The following is a 16742-nucleotide window of genomic DNA, read 5'->3' as shown; positions in this document are numbered from 1 at the left end:
ACTCCTTGATGGCTGCCGGACTAGGGTCCGGTCTCGCTGAACATCCAATGACCGGCCGGTGACCCGAGGTTTGGTTTGGTTTTGGACATCATCGATTAATCTCCTTCGATCTCTGCCTGATGGATCAGATTGACTGAAGCGATCCCGGAAGGGGGGCGGGGGGGTCCTTTCTCACCCTCACTGCCAAGGCTGTGTGACGCGGGTGGGGGTGGGGGGGTCCCTTTATCTTCTGTGGGCCCGTTTCTTCGTTTCTCAGAGGGGGGGCTGGGCCTAGGCGACCCCCCCCGCCCCCCCCGCCCAGGTCCGCTCCAGCCCCAGTCCATGGACCAGTGCGGAGGCTCGGCTGCGTCCCTCCCTGGGCTGGACAATGGCCAGATCCCTTTCGCGGGAGTTTTCCCGGGAACGCGTCAGCCTTCCCTCGTGTAAAGTGCTGGGGGCACTTGGGGGGCCTTCTGCCCGGGGGTCCCGCCCTCGGTGTCCTCCCCTGAGGCCGCCTCAGTTTCCCCTCCCCGCCAGCCCGGCCCCACCGCCCCGGGCGGCCCAGACTCCGCCCGCTTGCCCGCCGCCGGCCCGGCCCCCGTGACGCCGCCTCCGCCCCAAACTTTTTCCTGCCCATCCCGGCGCGGCCGGCCAGGAATGGAAAATGGCGGCCTAGGAGCGGACCCCGCCGCCGGCCGGCCAGCCCGCGCACTCGCCCCCCGCCTATCCGGCCACCCCGGCTATCCGGAGCCCGCGCATCATGAGCCGCTGGGTGCCCACCAAGCGCGAGGAGAAGTACGGCGTAGGTGAGTGAGCGGCCCGCCCGCGCCCCCCGAGTCCTCCGATCACCAGATCGCCCGCCCTGGGCCCGGGGCGGGGGTCGCCGCTGCCCGCCTGCCCCTCACCGGGCCCCCAGCCAGGCCCGCCGCCCCCGGACCGGACCGGACCAAACTTCCCGGCTCCGCCCGGCCCGCCCCGGACCCGCACCCGAAGCTGCAGCCCGGCCCGGGCGGGAGCCGAGCCTGGGGGCGCAATGGAGGAGGGGGCGCCCCGGAGGAGGGGGCGCCCCGAGGAGAGCGAGGGAGGGGCGCCCCCTCCCCGCCCCGGCCCTTTCTCTCCTTCCCTCCTTTTCTCCTAACTTCCCTCCCTCCTTTCCGCGCCCGCCCTGAGCCTGTTGCTTCTGCTCGGGCGGGGGGAAGGGGGAGGGGACGCGGGGAGAGGAAGGGGAGAGGGGGAAGGGGTCCTTGGCCGGGCCCTGGGAAGGGGGCCGGTTGTCGCCGCGGGTCACCCGGGTTTCCGCTTCGGAGCTCCCCTGGCTCTCCCGCCCGGCCCTAGGGCCTCGCCCTCCGTCTCCCCTCCCCCCTGTCCCCTCCCCATCTACGTCCACTCCCCCTCGCGCCCAAGCCCACCTCCGGCCCGACCCGCCGCCGCGCCCCCCACCCCACGTGTCCGCCCGCCCGCCCGCTGCGGCGTCCTGCCCAAGTTGTCCTGCCCGCGCGGACTTATCTGGGCACACTCTGTCCCCCGATGTGGTGGTGTGGGCAGCGCCCGCAGGGCAGGGGGCAGGGGCCCGCCCGTCGCTGGGCACCGAGCCTGGCACCTAGTGTGGGTGCTTCCCAAACTCCTCAGGCACTCACCGCTTGGGGGAGGGGGCGCCGTCCGGGAGGATCTCTAAATGCCCCTCCCACTCTGCCAGCCCCCAGGGTTCCCTTCCTGCCCCGTCCTTTCCTGCTTTCAGTCCCCACACCCCCAACATGTAAACACATGCACACACTCATACTCGCACCCACTCACAGAGGCACACACAGGTTGGCACTGGGTGCTAAGTCTCAGCCCCGCACTTGGGTCCTTACCTGCCTCCTTCACCCAAATCCGGTAGCTGCCCCTCCAGGAATTGGAGCTGGTGCCCCCAGATTTTAATGTACACTTCCTCAAGTTCCCATTGCTCAATGGGCACCCTTCCAGAAGCCCCTGCTGCCTCTTCACCCTCCCCCCCCACCCCCCCATTCAGGGCCACCTTCTCTGAGTGGGCTGGGCCAGGTGGACAGAGCTCACAGGTCATGGTTCTTTAATCCCCTTGATTTTCTCGGATGAATTTGTAACCTTAGGAAACCCTTGAAGCCTTAGAGCACCCCCCACCCCCTTCAACCTCCATAAAGTCCTAGGATGTGGTAATCAAAAACAATTCCTGCCCCTGGGTGGTGAGCAGAGCCCTCTTAGAGGGCGGGGCTGGTCTGCATCCCTCCATCCATGTCTTGCAAGATCAATGCCTCATCCCTCCAGTTCTGACCCCGCCAAGCCCTCACCCCCTTCCACTGAGGTAGAGGGATGGGTCAGGCCTGGAAGTGAGCAGCCTTGCCTGAGAAATCCTTGCTAGTCAGTGGGCTGAGGAGACAGAAATGTCCTGTAGAGGGTTAAAATTCCCAGCCAAGGGGGAAATCCTTGCTTTTTTATACTGTTAGAAGACAAACAGAAGCTGGGAAGAACAATGAAAAGGCCACTGGAAGCAGAGGGCCTGGATTCAGATCCTGTGTCCAGCCGTTACTGCCCATGTGACCTTGAACCAGTCAGTTTTCTCAGCTATAAAATGCCCAAGTTGGACGGCCTGGGAACTGAATCTGTGACCCTATGATGACAGTGCTTCAGTGTCCCCAAGCCCTGGCCCATTCTGCCTCTCCCTTCGCACCCAGCTGCCACACTAAGGCTGTCATCTCATTCAGTTTGATAAATACTTAATTAACAAACACCCTGCTCTGTGCCAGGCAGCAGTTGGAGGGAGACAGATCCCAGTCCTTCGGAGTATTTGAATCCCTCGTTGACCACTCGGTGATTATTGGCCTTGTGCTTACCCTCTCTGAACCTCACTTTCCATATCTGTAAAGTGGGTGATTACTATCCTGCCTCTCCTATCTTATGGAATAGCAGGAAGTAAGGCACTAGGGGCAGGAGATGCATTACTGATGGTCAGCTTTCTGTAGACCCAAAGGTCTTCTCCAAGGGGCACTGCCCGGCTGGTCACCTCTCACCCAGCTTTTTGTAATCGCCACCTACTGGGGCTACTGGCCTCTCCTATCCCTTCTCAGACTTTCCTGAAGCTCAGACTGACCAGATTCACTTGTGTCTCCCTGTTCCTCCAGGGATCACATATATGCTCGGGTTTGGTGTTTAAAGCTCTTTCCAGCTCTATTTTACTTCCCATTACTCCACCCCCCCCTCACCCTCAATCCAGTCCAGTCCCAGTGGCCTCTTACAGCTCTTCACACAGATAGACCCTCCCTCATCCCCCACCTCTGGGCTTTTGCAATTTTTTTTCCCTCTTCCAGGCATGCCCTCCCACTTCTCTGCCGCCTCCCACCTTGTTGCCCTCAAAGCTCTGCTCAAGCGATTTCTTCTGCATGAAGACTTTTCTGATTCCCCCATGTGGCTAGTGCTGCTCCCCATCCCCCAGTAACCTTAATGTTTATCCTCTCTATACTTAGGTACTGGAATAAAAGAGTTCATGACCCCCAGGAGCTAAGTTTCTGTAGTGGAGGGGACATGCACACAAGTGTGTGTGTATATGTATTTATAAATGTGTGTGTATGTGTGTTTTTGTGTGTGTGGTCCAGATGAGGGTGATAGCAGGTTCCTTGGAGCTAGGGGATGGATGGACAGAAGAGGCCCCATGGAGTGGGTGCTACGAGCAGAGCTCAGAGGGAAGCTCTAAGGTACAGGAAGTCAGAGGGCAGAGGGTTCAGGGGTTCATGCCAGGTATGGGGACAGACATAAGAGGCAGGAGCAGGAAGTCCATTGGCTTAGCTCAGCAGGAGAGTGGGTGTAAAAGGCCTAAGGTATGATCAATCTTTAAAGGTAGGTTGTAAGAGCTTTGGTGCCAAACGCAGATGGCCCGGGAGCCGCTGGACTGCTTTTGTGCTGGGGAGAGATGGCGCAGACTCTTTGGGGCTTTACTTAGTGATACCATTTTGGCCCTGGGCGGAGGGTGGATTGGAGAAAGCAGAGGCTGGAGGTAGGAAGACCAAGGAGGTGGCTCTGCTGTGGTCTAGGTGAGAAGTGATGAGGCCTGAGCTAGGCAGTCGGGTGGGAGTATGTGGGGAGAAGGGGCTGCTTATGAGAGCTGGCATCCAGGCAGAGTGGCAGCTGGTTAGCTCTGGGGGTGGGGTTGGGTGACAGTGAAGAAGAGTCAAGGGTGACTGGGTAGGAGTGAGGAGTCTGGGTGACGGAGGGATGGCGGGAGCCCCAAAAGGAGTAGGGCCAGGCTTTGAGGTGACATGATGAGTGTGGCCTCGAGCTCAAGAGAGAGACTACAGATCTTAAACCACCTGCAAAGCGATGGGAATGGAGCCCATGAGCCCCGATGGGGGAGGATAGGGAAAAAAGGAGGCCCAGGATAGCTAGAGCCCCCAGGTGACATGATGTGGTACTGTGGGTCCAGTGCTGGCTGCCCTGGGCAAGCACTTAATCCATTCTTTGCTTCAGTTTTCTCATCTGTAGAATGGGGGAGCAGTAGCCTTCCCCTCTCAGGCTGTTTCAAGGATAAGCCCTTTGCACACTCTATGGTGTTCCAAGAAAGGAGGAGGAGCTGTGGGACCTAGAGGAGGCTCAAGAGAGCAGTCAGCAGATCCAGGGAGGGGAGAAGAAAGTGCTGCCCCCAGGCCCTGGCCCTGGCACTTGGCCTTTAAGAGCATGAAAGCTTCCCTGGGAATCTGAGAGGGCGTTTCATGGGAGCGTCCAGGGAGAAGCAAGACTCAGAGGTCTGAGGAGGGAGGGAGGAGAGGGAAGGCTGGCAGGTAGGGGTGATGGCATGGCCTCCAGGAGGGACCATGGAGAGGAAGCCACAGGAAGGAGACCGAGGGGAGGAGGCTGCAGGGACGAGGCTACGGGGAGGGCTTTTAAAAGCCTGGGCAAGATCCGGGCACGTTTTTGGCAACTGAGCCTGAAGCAGGAGGAAGGCAGACACTTGGGGGTTCCAGAGAGGGGCTGCTCGTGGGCCCAGCTGAGGCACCTGGGCAGGGCATGGCTGGTATTTGCAGAAGCCAGAGTAAAGGCCGTGAGGAGGATGGCACCCAGGGCTTTAGAGACACACGGAGGTCGAGAACTGGGAGCTTGGGGTACGGCCTCCATGTTGTTTTTAATCTAAATTAACGTAAGTGGAGTATCAGGAATACCAATTAGGCAGTTAGTGTGCTTTTATAAAGTACCTACTGTGTGCCAGAGCATGGGGGAACAAATAGGAAGAGTGAGATGATCTTTCTTTTTTTTTAAGGAACTCATATTCTCTCCCAGGAGACAACGTGAACATACATTTATGTGCAGAAAAAATGTATAGAGAGGCAGCTGGTGGCATGAGGGATAGAGGGCTGCACCAGGAACTGGGAAGACCTGAGTTCAAATCCAGCCCCAGACACTTAATAGCAATGTGACCCTGGGCAAGTCCCTTCATTTTGATTTGCCTCAGTTTCCTTAGCTTAAAATGGGGACCATGCTAGTATTTCCCTATCAAATGAGTTAAGGTTTGTAATAAGTGCCTGGCCCAGTGGTGGACATTTCCCTGTAGAGAATAGACCCAAGGGGATCAGGGAGGGAGGGCTCCAGCCCTTGGGTAGGGGCTGTCTCTGAGATGCAGGGCAGGGGGAGGGCATTCCTGGTATGGGGGACTCCAGTTCAAAGGCAGGGGAAGAGAGGTGGGGTACTGAGTCTGGGAGAAGGTTGACTCAAAGCCGAGGAGGTGGAGTCACGTCCACTGAGGCTGGAAGGATAGTCTGGGTTAGGCTGGGAAGGTCTTTAAAGGAGCTCCTATCTGATCCTGGAGCTGGGGAGGGAGTCCATTGAGTGGAGGAATAAAGTGCTCACAGGAAGATCGTCTGGAGCTTCTGTGTGGCGGCCTGACTGCAGTGGGGATGGTCTAGAGGCTCCCAAGGCCCTTGCAGTCCTCTGGTCAAGGAGAGACGAAGACCCGGCCCAGAGTAGGTGGCACTTAAGCTTTGCCAAGCCCTTTGCACTGGTGATCTCCTTTGGAGGTGCTCGGGAAGTGTTTGGAGGATCCAGTGTGTCTGGAAGCTGTGAGCAAGGGAGAATTGGAGGCTGAGGACCTGAGTTTGAATCCTTGCCTCTCCACTCAGCGCTTGTGTTCAGTAGTTCTGTAGCGCTTGTGTTCCCTGCCCCACTCGTTTTCCTCATCTTGAATAGGAGAGGGCCTTCCTGGTTGAAGGACAGTGTTCCTTTGGAATGCTAAGAGTGTGAGCAGTTCTGGAATTGTCCTGTTGAAGAAGGAAAGGCTGTGCTCTGAGTGGCCCCTGAAGTCAGAGGCCCCAGAAGGCCCTTTGGGCTGGCCCCAGGCGATGGCTGGGGATGTCTGCAGGTCTGGAATTAGAGGGTCTCTGGGAAATGCCACAGAAAAGATGCTTCCATAGTACGAGAAACTGCCGGCTGTTGTCTGCAGGCAGTCAATCAACTGATAAAAGCGTCTAAGCTTTATCCGAGGACAGGATGGTGTCTTGACTGTACCACCTCAGGATGACCCTGAGGCCCACTGCTGGACTTCATGTTCCTCCTTTGTAAATGAGGGGTTTGGAATGATTGTTTCGGGGGTCCCTTCCAGCTCTAGGAGTCTTAGGTTGGTCTCTACCCCATTGCTCTGTGCACAGTAGGAATTTAACTAAAGTTTGTTAAGTGATTGAGAGTGAGACCTTGGCTGTAATTCAGGGCTTCTCTTTCTTCCAGGGGAGGATTGGTTCCTATTTTCCCACCCCTCTTAAAGGAGGCTGGCTATCATCAGGTTTTGAGCCCTCTCAATGCTTCCTGGGTGTCTTAGCATCAGTAGGCAGGGTTTTCTTGAGGGGCTACTGGCCCCCTTTCCCTGTAGAGTGTGGTGGCTTTCACTGTTGTCCCCTTTTGGGGCCTGTGGATGGATCCTGGGGATGATGTCAATGCTGAGTCCTTTATAAAAAGCCCTCAGCTCTCACTCCTGGTCCTGGAGGCCTGGGTGGTCTGCTAGGAGGTAGAAGCCTTCACTTGCCAATGTGGAAGTGCACTTGGCTGAGCTGGGCTCCTTGCCTAAGAAACCTCCCTCCACTTCTCCCCAACTGGCAGCCCCATGGAGGAAGGAAGGAAATCCTGCAGCTGCTGGGAAGAGCCAGAGAGAGCCTCTTAGTCCTTGGAGAGAGGGTGTGCTAACAACTTCCAGGGACTAGCTTTGTCTTTTAGGCCTTGGCCCAGGAGGGACAAGTTGGCCCACTTCTGGCTGGTGTAGCTGCATGGCAGCACACCCATCCACACCTGCTGCCTCTCAGGCCTTCTGCTCTTCCTCACTTCAGCTGAGGCTCAGTCCAGGGCCCCTCCCTGCCCCTGGAGGCCTGTCTTGGGTAGTGCTCCCTAGCCCAGAGGATGGGATCTTTTCCTCTTTCGTTTTCTTAGCTCACTGATTCTCTCTGGCCCTCACCACCCTCAGCTTGCTCTCCCTGGGTCTTGGAGACACAGAGATGTTGGGAAAGGAGCTTATATTCTCCTGGGTGGAGACAGCCTGGAAGGGCTGACACCATCTGTGGTTGTTTAAGACTGATGGCCGACAGGCCTGGACACTGGGAGAAAGTGGGCGGGCGGGGAGCCATCTCCAGAGGATGTGACACCTGGGCTTTGATGGATGTATGCCGGGGGCTGTGTACAGTGTTGATAGAGTGAAGAGTGTTGGATTCTTTCAGATGGCCTAAGTTCAAATTTTGCCGCTGCTACTTATTACCTGGCCTTGGGCGAGTCACTGGGCACTCCTGGGCCTCAGTTTCCATGGGGGGAGGAGTTGGACTGGATAACCCGAAAGATCCATCTTAGGTATAAATCTGTGATCCTTCGACCCGTGAGGAGGGAGTGTGCTCCTGGCAGGCAGCACTGTGGCAGCTTGTACAAATGTTGGAGGTGGGGAGACAGGGTTGAGTTTTGAGAATAGGAATTGGACAGTTGGGAGCTTAGAATGTGGGAAGGAGAGTAACATCCGGGAAGTGTAGAATGGCACACTGCAGCCAGATTTGTCTGTTATCCTAGAAGCTACCAGAGCCCTCGATTGAGCTGAGGAAAGACAGGGTCAGGGTCTGGATTTAGGAAGATGTCAGTCGAGAGAAATGATGGTAGGGACCAAAGATGGGCTGGCCCTGTGGCAACAGTGGCAGGCAGTCAGTTTTCTCATCTGTAAACCGGGGATAATAGCAGTACCCACCTCCTGGGGTTCTTTGGAGGAGCAAAGGAAGCACTATCTGTAAAGCACCTGGCACATACGGAGTGACATGTAGATTAATTCTATAGACTGTGTGCCGCAGTGGTACGTGCTGATGTGAGGAGAAAGCTAGAAAGCCTCTTAGTGCATTGGGTGGACTCCCTGTGGAAGGGAAGGAACATCCTGGGGGCTGGGGATCAGACCAGAGTGACTGGAAGCCTGTGTCTAATGGGGTTCCCAAGGTTCTTGAGAGCAGGCGCTGATTTGTTTTAACCTGTGTTTGTTTCCTCTTGACTTAGTATATATTCAATGATTAATAAATGCTTGTTGATTGTTTTTCCAAATTGTATCGATCCATGGTGCTTATTGTGTGCTCTCTGTGCCATGTACTGTGCTCAGTGCCAAAGGTACCAAGCCCTGCCCTCAAGGAGCCTCCAGTCTAACAGAGGAGACATTAACACAAGGGGCCAACAGAGTGGATGTAAAATGTGTCCCTTTAGCTGAGAATGGAAGAAAATCAGGGAGTCTGTAGAGAAGGTGTAAGGAGGGAGATTGTTCCAGACCTGGCAACCAGGGAGTGCAGAGACAGAGATCAGGGGCAGATTGCTTCCAGGAACAATAAAGTTTGGCCCCACTGTTGAATCAGTAGTGCAGAATCCAATGTAAGAAGACTGGAAAGGCAGGAGGGGCATTTTATGAAGGCCTTTGAAAACCAAACATCGGGATTGTGTTTAATCCTGCAGATGAGAGGTCGCTGCTGGGGCTTCCTGAGAAGGCAGACCTGGGTTTTAAGAAAATGCTTTGGAAGCCGAGTGGAGGCTGGATTGGATGGAGGAGAGACCAGAAGGCCAGACCACAGGCCTCGATAAATGGTTATTAAGTCAAATTGTCCTGGGCAGACAGACAATGGTGGTTCAGAAGTCGGGGCAGAGAGGCATTCATCTTTCCTATCCTGAATGCTCAAGGACAATACAGAGTATCACACGTTCACAAATTAAGTGAAGACAGGGTGTGCTCCACTCACAGTTAACGATTTTGGGAACTTCCTTTGCTAATTTGATTTGAGAAGATTAATATCTAAAAATGGGACTTGGCAAAAAAAAAAAGTGAATCTTTAATCTTAAAACCTTAATCTTTAAAAAAAAATGTGGAGGATTCTTCCAAAGTCAGAGGGTTTCTTTATGCTACGGAGCAGCGGCATTTTGTGCTGTTTAGTTGTTTTCAGTTGCGTCTGACTGTTCGTGACCCCATTGCAAAGATACCTGAGTGGTTTGCCATTTCCTTCTCCAGCTCATTTTAGAGATGAGGAAACTGAGGCTTGCCCAGAGTCATACAGCTAGTGAGTGTCTGAGGCTGCATTTGAACTCAGGACATTAGGTGTCACTTATCTTTGGGCCTCAATTCCCTCAGTGAGGTTGCACTGGATGTGTGTTAATGCTACTTCTTCAGGTTTCTGTGGTGTGGTAGATGGAGTCCTGGGCCAGAGTCTGAACTCTGACTCGGCCACTTACTGCTTGTCCCTGTCCAAGTCACTTGCCTGCTCTGTGCCTCAGTCCCTTTGTTTGTAAGATGAAGGTGAAAACAGCATGGGGATATTATGAGGCTTTAAGGACACAATGTGGTCAAGCGCTTTATAAATGGGCCAGTTGTTAGGGCCCTTGGTAAAATTTTCCCTTGAATGTTTAGTTTCTTATCGGTGAGTATGATGGGGACGTTGCCGGCCTAGCTCTCTCTTTGGCATGTTCATGCGACCTTTGAGTGAGAATTGCTGGGCCATGCTCATGTCCTGCCACAGAGCCGAAAGCTGGAGGAGCTGGGGATCCCACCTACTGAAGATGACTCTAGCAAGCTGCCGCTTTGGGGGAGAAAGCTGAGATTGGGTTGGGGGCTTAGCATGTAGGCGGAGGCAGCTTTGGCCGAGCCAGCCTTTCTGAGGCCTGTGTTTCCTTTTGAAGGGTGATTGACATAACTGACCCAATGCTGTGGGGGCCCCTTCAGCATGGGGGCCTCTGCTGTGTCCTTCAGGATGGATGTTTCTCAGACCAGGAACATATAAATTCCTTTGAAAAACTGTAGAAATAGCTTCTGTTTGGCTTTGACATTGACATTGACACTTGACATTGAGGTGAAGGTGTTCATCTCACCGAAGCTCGTGTTGTAGAGGAGCCTAAATAGAGTTAGAAGAGGTCTTCCTTATGCCCTCCAGCCCCGCCCCTCCTCTTTTTTACGGAGCAGGACTCTGAGTCCCCAAGAGGGAAATGACTTACTCAGAGTCCTACAGGATGTAAGAGGAAGAGCTGGAATTTGAACCCAGGTCCTTTGAGTCCTGATCTTGTTGGTTCCTGGACAGATGCTATGCCTAAAGGTGCCAGCCAGAATTTGTTTTGTTCTGCTGAACGCCAGGTTTTGCTCAGGGCTTGGTGATGGAGCAGGCATCTTTCTTCCCAGAAATCAGACTAAGTTTGGAGAGGCTCACGACCAGAGAATGGGTTGGCCACCAGCAGCCTTTTTTTTTTTTTCTCCTTTGGCTGTAGCAACTCAGGAAGCCAACTAAGGGGAGGTTGATGGCCAGAATATACTTACAGGAGACGAAATCATAGGTCCCTGAGGTCCTTATATAGAAGCATTCATTCCATGAGCATTTTTTTAAGTGCTTCCTATGAGATAGAATCTCAATGGGTGAGAATGTGGAAAACAAAGAACCTTGGGAGACACCCACATCTGGGGGGCTGGAGGATGAGGAGCAAAGGTGACAGAGAAGGAATAGTGTCAGATACCCGGGGCAGGGGAAGGCAAGCTCTGAGGGGCTCAGGGAGGGAAGGAATGGAGCAGTTTTTTTCCAGTGGACCAGAGCAAAATGTCAGCCCCGTTATGATCCTTTTCTTTGTTCAAGATTCCCATAAATATTACCACGAGTCATCTGGCTGTAGGGATGTGTCCGAGGCCATTGGGGGAGACTTTACCAGTTGGGATTTTTCTCTCTATAAGGTAGAAACAGCTTGGATTCAGAATAATATTAAATTAATAAAAATTGTTTGTAGTATACTTGTGCCCAAAGTGCAGAGTACAGTATTAATATTTGTAATTCTATACATAGTAGAGTCAGTGGACCTGAGTTCAGACCCCATATTTAATGTTCACCACGTGTGTGATGGTGGGCAGGCCAGTTAACTGCCCTCTGCCTCCGTTTCCTCATCTGTAAAATGAGGGAGTTGGACTGAAAGTGCTCTGAGGACCTGCTCTAAAGCTGTGACAACTTTCTCCAGTGCCTTGCCACTGCAGAGAAGAGAAGGGCCCTGAAAACAAAAGCACACCTGCATATTAAATGACATTGTCTGATGTGCGCACATTACTTTGTGAGCTCTTTGAGGGTAAGCTCCTCCATTTATTTTTGTCTTTGTGTCTGGCTGGGGGTCTGGACTTAGTCCTGGGGCTGCCCAGGAAGGTTGAGTGCAGTCCCTGCCCTCAGGGAGGTCACATTCCTACTGTGTTAGAAGAGTGTTGGCTCTGGGGGAAAGAGCTCAGAGACTTGGCTGCCGGTCTGACCTAGCCTCAGAGTCCTTTGCAGGATTTCCATCTGGGTATCACCCAGTCACCTCTTCTCCCTCCCTTCTGTGTCTGGTGATCTCTTTAGCTCCCATGGGTTCAGTTATCTCTGGGCTGGACTTCCTCCTCTTTGTTCCCCCATCCCCATCTTGCCATTATCCAGAAGCCTCAGATTTGGGCTGGTTCTCACTGGGGTTCTCTGCCCTTCCTAGGAAGACGGGGGATGAAGGCGTCATCCCTGCTCACCCCAGGAAGGGCATCAGAGATCCCACTGATTTTCTTCTTCCTTGCTGTTGGCTTCGCTTTTTGATGTGGGATTGAGACGTAACAAATGTTCTTTGTGTGTGCACAGACCAGCTTTGTGAGGCCCAGGAAGTCAGATTCTTCCTTGACATCATGAGGCCACAGCTAGGGATCAAGAGAGCACAAAAAACAAAAAGCTAAACCTTTCATTTGCTCAGGAATCAACCACCAGAGTCAAGTATCCCTCCCTTCTCACCATAGGCTATTTTTAGCAGGATCATTAATGTGGAGGAGGCCTGGGTCTGCATCTGTCACCCATTTCCTCTCCTCCACCCCACTCTCTGCACAGGAAAATAAAGTGGGATGTATGGATGGTGCCTCAACCTTCTGACCTCCATGGGAAGATGGCGAGATTCTGGTTACAGGCAGTACCTTCTGCCTACGGAAGTCCCGCCTTGCAGTGATGTGGGGCAGATTTTCTCCTAGGAACACTGGGTACCAGCAGTTGACCACCAAAGTTTCTGGGACAGAAGATCGGAGACCTAGAGCTGGGATATGTCTTGGAAATTATTCAGTTCAAAAGTTTCAGAGCTAGTGACAGAGGCTTAGTCACTGGTTTCCTCCTTCTCTTCTTCCCTTTCCCTTCCTCCTCCTCATTTTATAAGCAGGGGCCAAAGGACCCTGTGCCAGATTTCTTAGAGTGGCAATTTCTGTTCAGGTACATTTGTGCAAGCTGGCTGCCACCGTAGGGGGTCTTGCCTTCTTAGTGTTTTGGAAAGACCCCTGATTTAAGGTGGACACCACGCAGAAATCACAAGGTCCATGATTTTATCCTTGGATGCAGCCTGATGCAAACTCTCTGTAATTTAATAATTTCATGGGTTCCAGTCGCTGTTGTTATCCTTATGGGGACACAACTTCAGCAGCCTTTGGGGAGAAGCCTTCACACGCTGGGCTGGGCAGGTCCTGAGACAGTGCACACACACACAGCTCATCTAGCATTTATTAAGCATCTACTGTGGTTGGGGCACCCCGGATACCAAGCCAAAATGCAAATCAACCTCTGCCCTCAGGGGATGTCGGCTTTCCTGGAACACAGGCCCACCTCTATGCCCTGAGGGGGCACTGGAGAATTGGAGAGAAGGTATTTGTGGGTGTATTTTGTACATATATATGTTAAGGTTTTGTTTGGTTGGTTTGAACAGAAAAATTATCCTTAGAGGCAGCTAGATTGCACGTGGATAGAGCCCCTCAGACACTTGGTAGCTAAGTGACCCCCTTTCCCTCATCTATAAAATGTGTTTCATAATAGCCCCTCCGCACAAACACTGGCAATGAGGATTGGATGAGTTAATTTTGGTAGAGCCCTCCGTAAATCCTAAAGTGATCTCCAAGCACTAGCGTTTAGGATTGTTATTAGTTGGTGTTATTAATATTAAACGTATGTTGCGAAGTAGCTAGTGAGTGAAAACTCCTGGTTTTTTTGGTGATGCCTTTCCTGTACCTTTTTGCTTCAGCTCTGTCTGCACCCCTGCCAGGCCAGCATCCCAGAGGGAGGGAGCCGGGGCCAGCTGCTTCTGGTGCTGCTGGGTTGTTGGGTAGACAGTTCAGGGACCTGAAGACATCAGCTCTGCCATCATATCTCCAGTGCCTGGTGGACGGGGGCCTGGCATGTGGAAGAGTCTGTGCTTAATAATTACTCACCGAATCCCTGCATCGAAGGGCTTGGAATTAGGAGGGGCCTTAGGTGAAACCCTGGCTCCAACAATTGCTAGCTCTGTGACCACGGGCAAGTCTCTTCACCTTCCAAATGGGACTTCTAATGCTAAGATTACTTCCTCAGTTTATTGTAAGAATAGCCCAGAAAGCACTGAAGAACTCTTGATAAAAATAGAGAAATCCTATACTAACCGGTGACAGGATGATGTGAGGCTGTGGGTGGTCCTGGAGAGAGGTGAGCTGATGAAGACAGCCGTCCTCCCCACCCCTTGGGGCTTCTGTCCAAGCATTTAGCCAGTGTAGACATTGGCCAATGTAGATGTGAGCTCCCACAGGGCACCCCAGCTTCTGGCAACATGACCTAGTGGAAAATGAAATCTGGGTTTCTTTTTCTTCCAAGACCAGTGTTTAGTAACTGTTTGCCGGGCGACCCTTCCTTCAGCTCACTCTCTCTTTCCCCAGCTCTCCTCTTCCCATTTTTATATCCAGCCAAACTGGCCTGCTCTGTTCCTTGAATGTGCCACATGTCCCGGCTCATGATGTATCAGAACTGCCCTCCCCCTTGTTCCCTCTGTGTCTGCCAGTTTCTCACCCGTTCTTTAAACCCCAAGTGAAATACCGCAGCAAGCCATCTTGTATCTGTTTTCCCTTTCACAGCTCAGAAAGCACTTTGACATCTCTTTCTCATGCATTATTGTATGTTAGGACCATCTGTGTTGGGTGGTTATTCTCCGATAGACTCATTTTCATGATGGCCGGGACCACTGAGGACAGAGCCACCTTGGTACCTCTATGACCTTGGGCCGTTAACTCTCCTGGCCTCAGTTTCTCTTTTCATAAAATGAAAGGGTTAAACGTGGCCTCTCAGATCCCTCCTAGCTTTGATCCTATGAACATCGAATAAATATTTCCCCTGACCCATCTTTCCCTTGCCATCTCCCCCTTGACTATGCCTTCCTCTCCAAGGTTACCATGTAACTGGTTTGTATGTGTTTTCTGTGTCGTTGTATATGAATGTGTTGTCTTTGTTGGCGTAAGCTCCTTGGGGAAGAAGGGGGTCCTTGTAGATGGTTTTGCTTTTTTCTTTGTAGTTGCTTACACACAGTATTAGGCAGATCATAAAAGCCAACCGACTTGCTCAACCTTGGAGGCTGAACTTAAAGCTCCAGAGATATTAAGGGGAGATCCTATTCAGCTTCCTCCCCCCTCCCCCCAGCACTTAACTGTTTAATCAGTAGTCCATGAAGTTTCTTTAATTTCATTTCATTGCACAATTAAAAACACAATTTGTTAACATCTCTGGGCTCAATGATACTTAAGCAGGTTATAGAGTTGAAGGTGGGTGAGAACCTCAAAGAGGCGGGCCCTGGGTGGTGCCCCTGATGGAGGGGGCAAAGTATGGTGTGTTCAGGGAGCCCAGAGCCAGAGCTCAGGGGGAAATCATGCTCAGGTCTTTTGGGGCAGAACACAAGTACCCCAAATTCCTTTTTCCTGGAAGAAAAGCACTTTAATCAACCCTTTCAAACAAAAACTTATTTCTTTTAAGCTTATTGACTTTCTGGGCACAGAACACATTTTAACAAGAGGAAAATTTGATTATTTTTTGTTTAAACTAATTGTAATGGCTTTTTACTTCCATAAGATTTGGTTTGAATTCTTTTTGACTTCGTGGATGGCTTTTATTGACATTTTTCCATTTGTCAAAAGTGAGGCCACCCTCAAGGCCCTCATGCTGAGATGGAGAAGTTTTTCAAATGGCTAAAAAAGAAAAACCAAAACATAAAACAGATGGGGTGAGGGGAATGAATGCAATTTGTCTTTCAAACATGGCGGAGTGGACAATGCAGAAGAAGCCTTCTGATGCTTCTACTCTTTGAGTGTTTGGGGAAGCCACTGGCATTTGGATGCTGGAAGTATGTGTTAATCCTTTTGGAAAAAATCTTTCCATAAGTGCATGGGCAGGTTGTTGAGCCAGGCCTAGGTCTGACTGTTAGTAGTCAATAGTCACTTATTGGCTCTAAATCTATGTGCAGCACTGAAGACTGGGCCGGGTCTAAGTTTGACTGTGCACATTAGGCAAGCATTGTGCTAAGATCCAAAGAGCAAAGAAGACAGTACCAACTCCCAAGGAGCTTACATTCTAACTGGGAGAAGAGGCATCCGAGGCAGGTGAAAGGGTCTAGAGGTTCTTGGGCGTCAGATGCTTTAGGGCAGAAGTGGGGATTTGCACCCTAGTGTTACTATTATGCTGTCCACTTCCCTGGGTAAGATCTTTTCCCCTGGTACTCACAGTCTAATATGGTAACAGAACACACACAGTATGTGTCTTAATACAAAATAAAGTGTTGTGGGAGGGTTGGAGGGATCAGGAAGGAAGGGCTTCCCAGAAGAGGCAGCCGTTGAGTTTTGCTTGAAGGTTGGTTTGGAAGTTACAAAGCAAAAGGGGGTGGGAACAGAAGAATTTATAGACATCTCATGTCTAACTATAGATTGAAAACCAGCCACGATTCTGGGCTGCTCTCAGCCTTCCCACTTTGTGGCTACGTTCTGTTTTTGTACGAGCCTGATTTGGGGCTTGGGGTATGGGATGTTGTCCTCTGTGCATGGATTGCTCTCTCTTCTCACGGCTCCCTTCTTGCTGAGGCCAGAAGTCTTTCCTGATTCACTGTCGATTATTTTGTATCTATGTGTAGGTTTACTTAACTGCATATTTCCCCAAACTCCTGGGTTCCCCCATCTGAGCTCCTAGAGGGCTGGGATGGTTGCATTTTTATCTGGCGTGTAGTAGGCACTTAATAAATGTTTGCTGAATTGAATGGAACCAGGAACTAAAAATATGCCTTGAACGGTTTGTTTCTTAAAATATTTTTGTGTCAGCTTCAGGTCACATCATATCCCATCCTGCCCGGATGTCTGGAGATCCATCCCTTTTTTATTTTTTTAACAAAGAAAGAATGAGCAGGTGAGCACACCTAACTATTGCATCAGCCAAGTGACAGCATGTACACCATTCCTCACCTGTGGCTTCCTGCCTTCCCCCCCCAGCAAAGTG

At 51.9% G+C, this 16742-nt stretch overlaps 1 protein-coding gene across 2 annotated transcripts in view; it reads left to right on the top strand.

Moving 5' to 3' along the window:
• The first annotated feature begins 323 nt into the window (after positions 1-323).
• Positions 324-16742, top strand: part of DOCK1 (dedicator of cytokinesis 1) — a 604993-nt gene continuing 588574 nt past the window's right edge. The window contains exon 1 of one of the 2 annotated variants that reach the window (XM_036734505.1): positions 324-785. In XM_036734505.1, the coding sequence (XP_036590400.1) occupies positions 740-785 (46 nt within the window). In that variant the 5' untranslated portion in view covers positions 324-739. The remainder of the gene's footprint in view (positions 786-16742) is intronic. The other variant, XM_036734504.1, reaches the window with a different exon arrangement.

This window comes from Trichosurus vulpecula, chromosome 8 (genome assembly GCF_011100635.1).
Source record: "Trichosurus vulpecula isolate mTriVul1 chromosome 8, mTriVul1.pri, whole genome shotgun sequence".
In the NCBI taxonomy this organism is placed as follows: domain Eukaryota; kingdom Metazoa; phylum Chordata; class Mammalia; order Diprotodontia; family Phalangeridae; genus Trichosurus; species Trichosurus vulpecula.
This window is presented reverse-complemented; position numbering and strand designations above follow the sequence as displayed.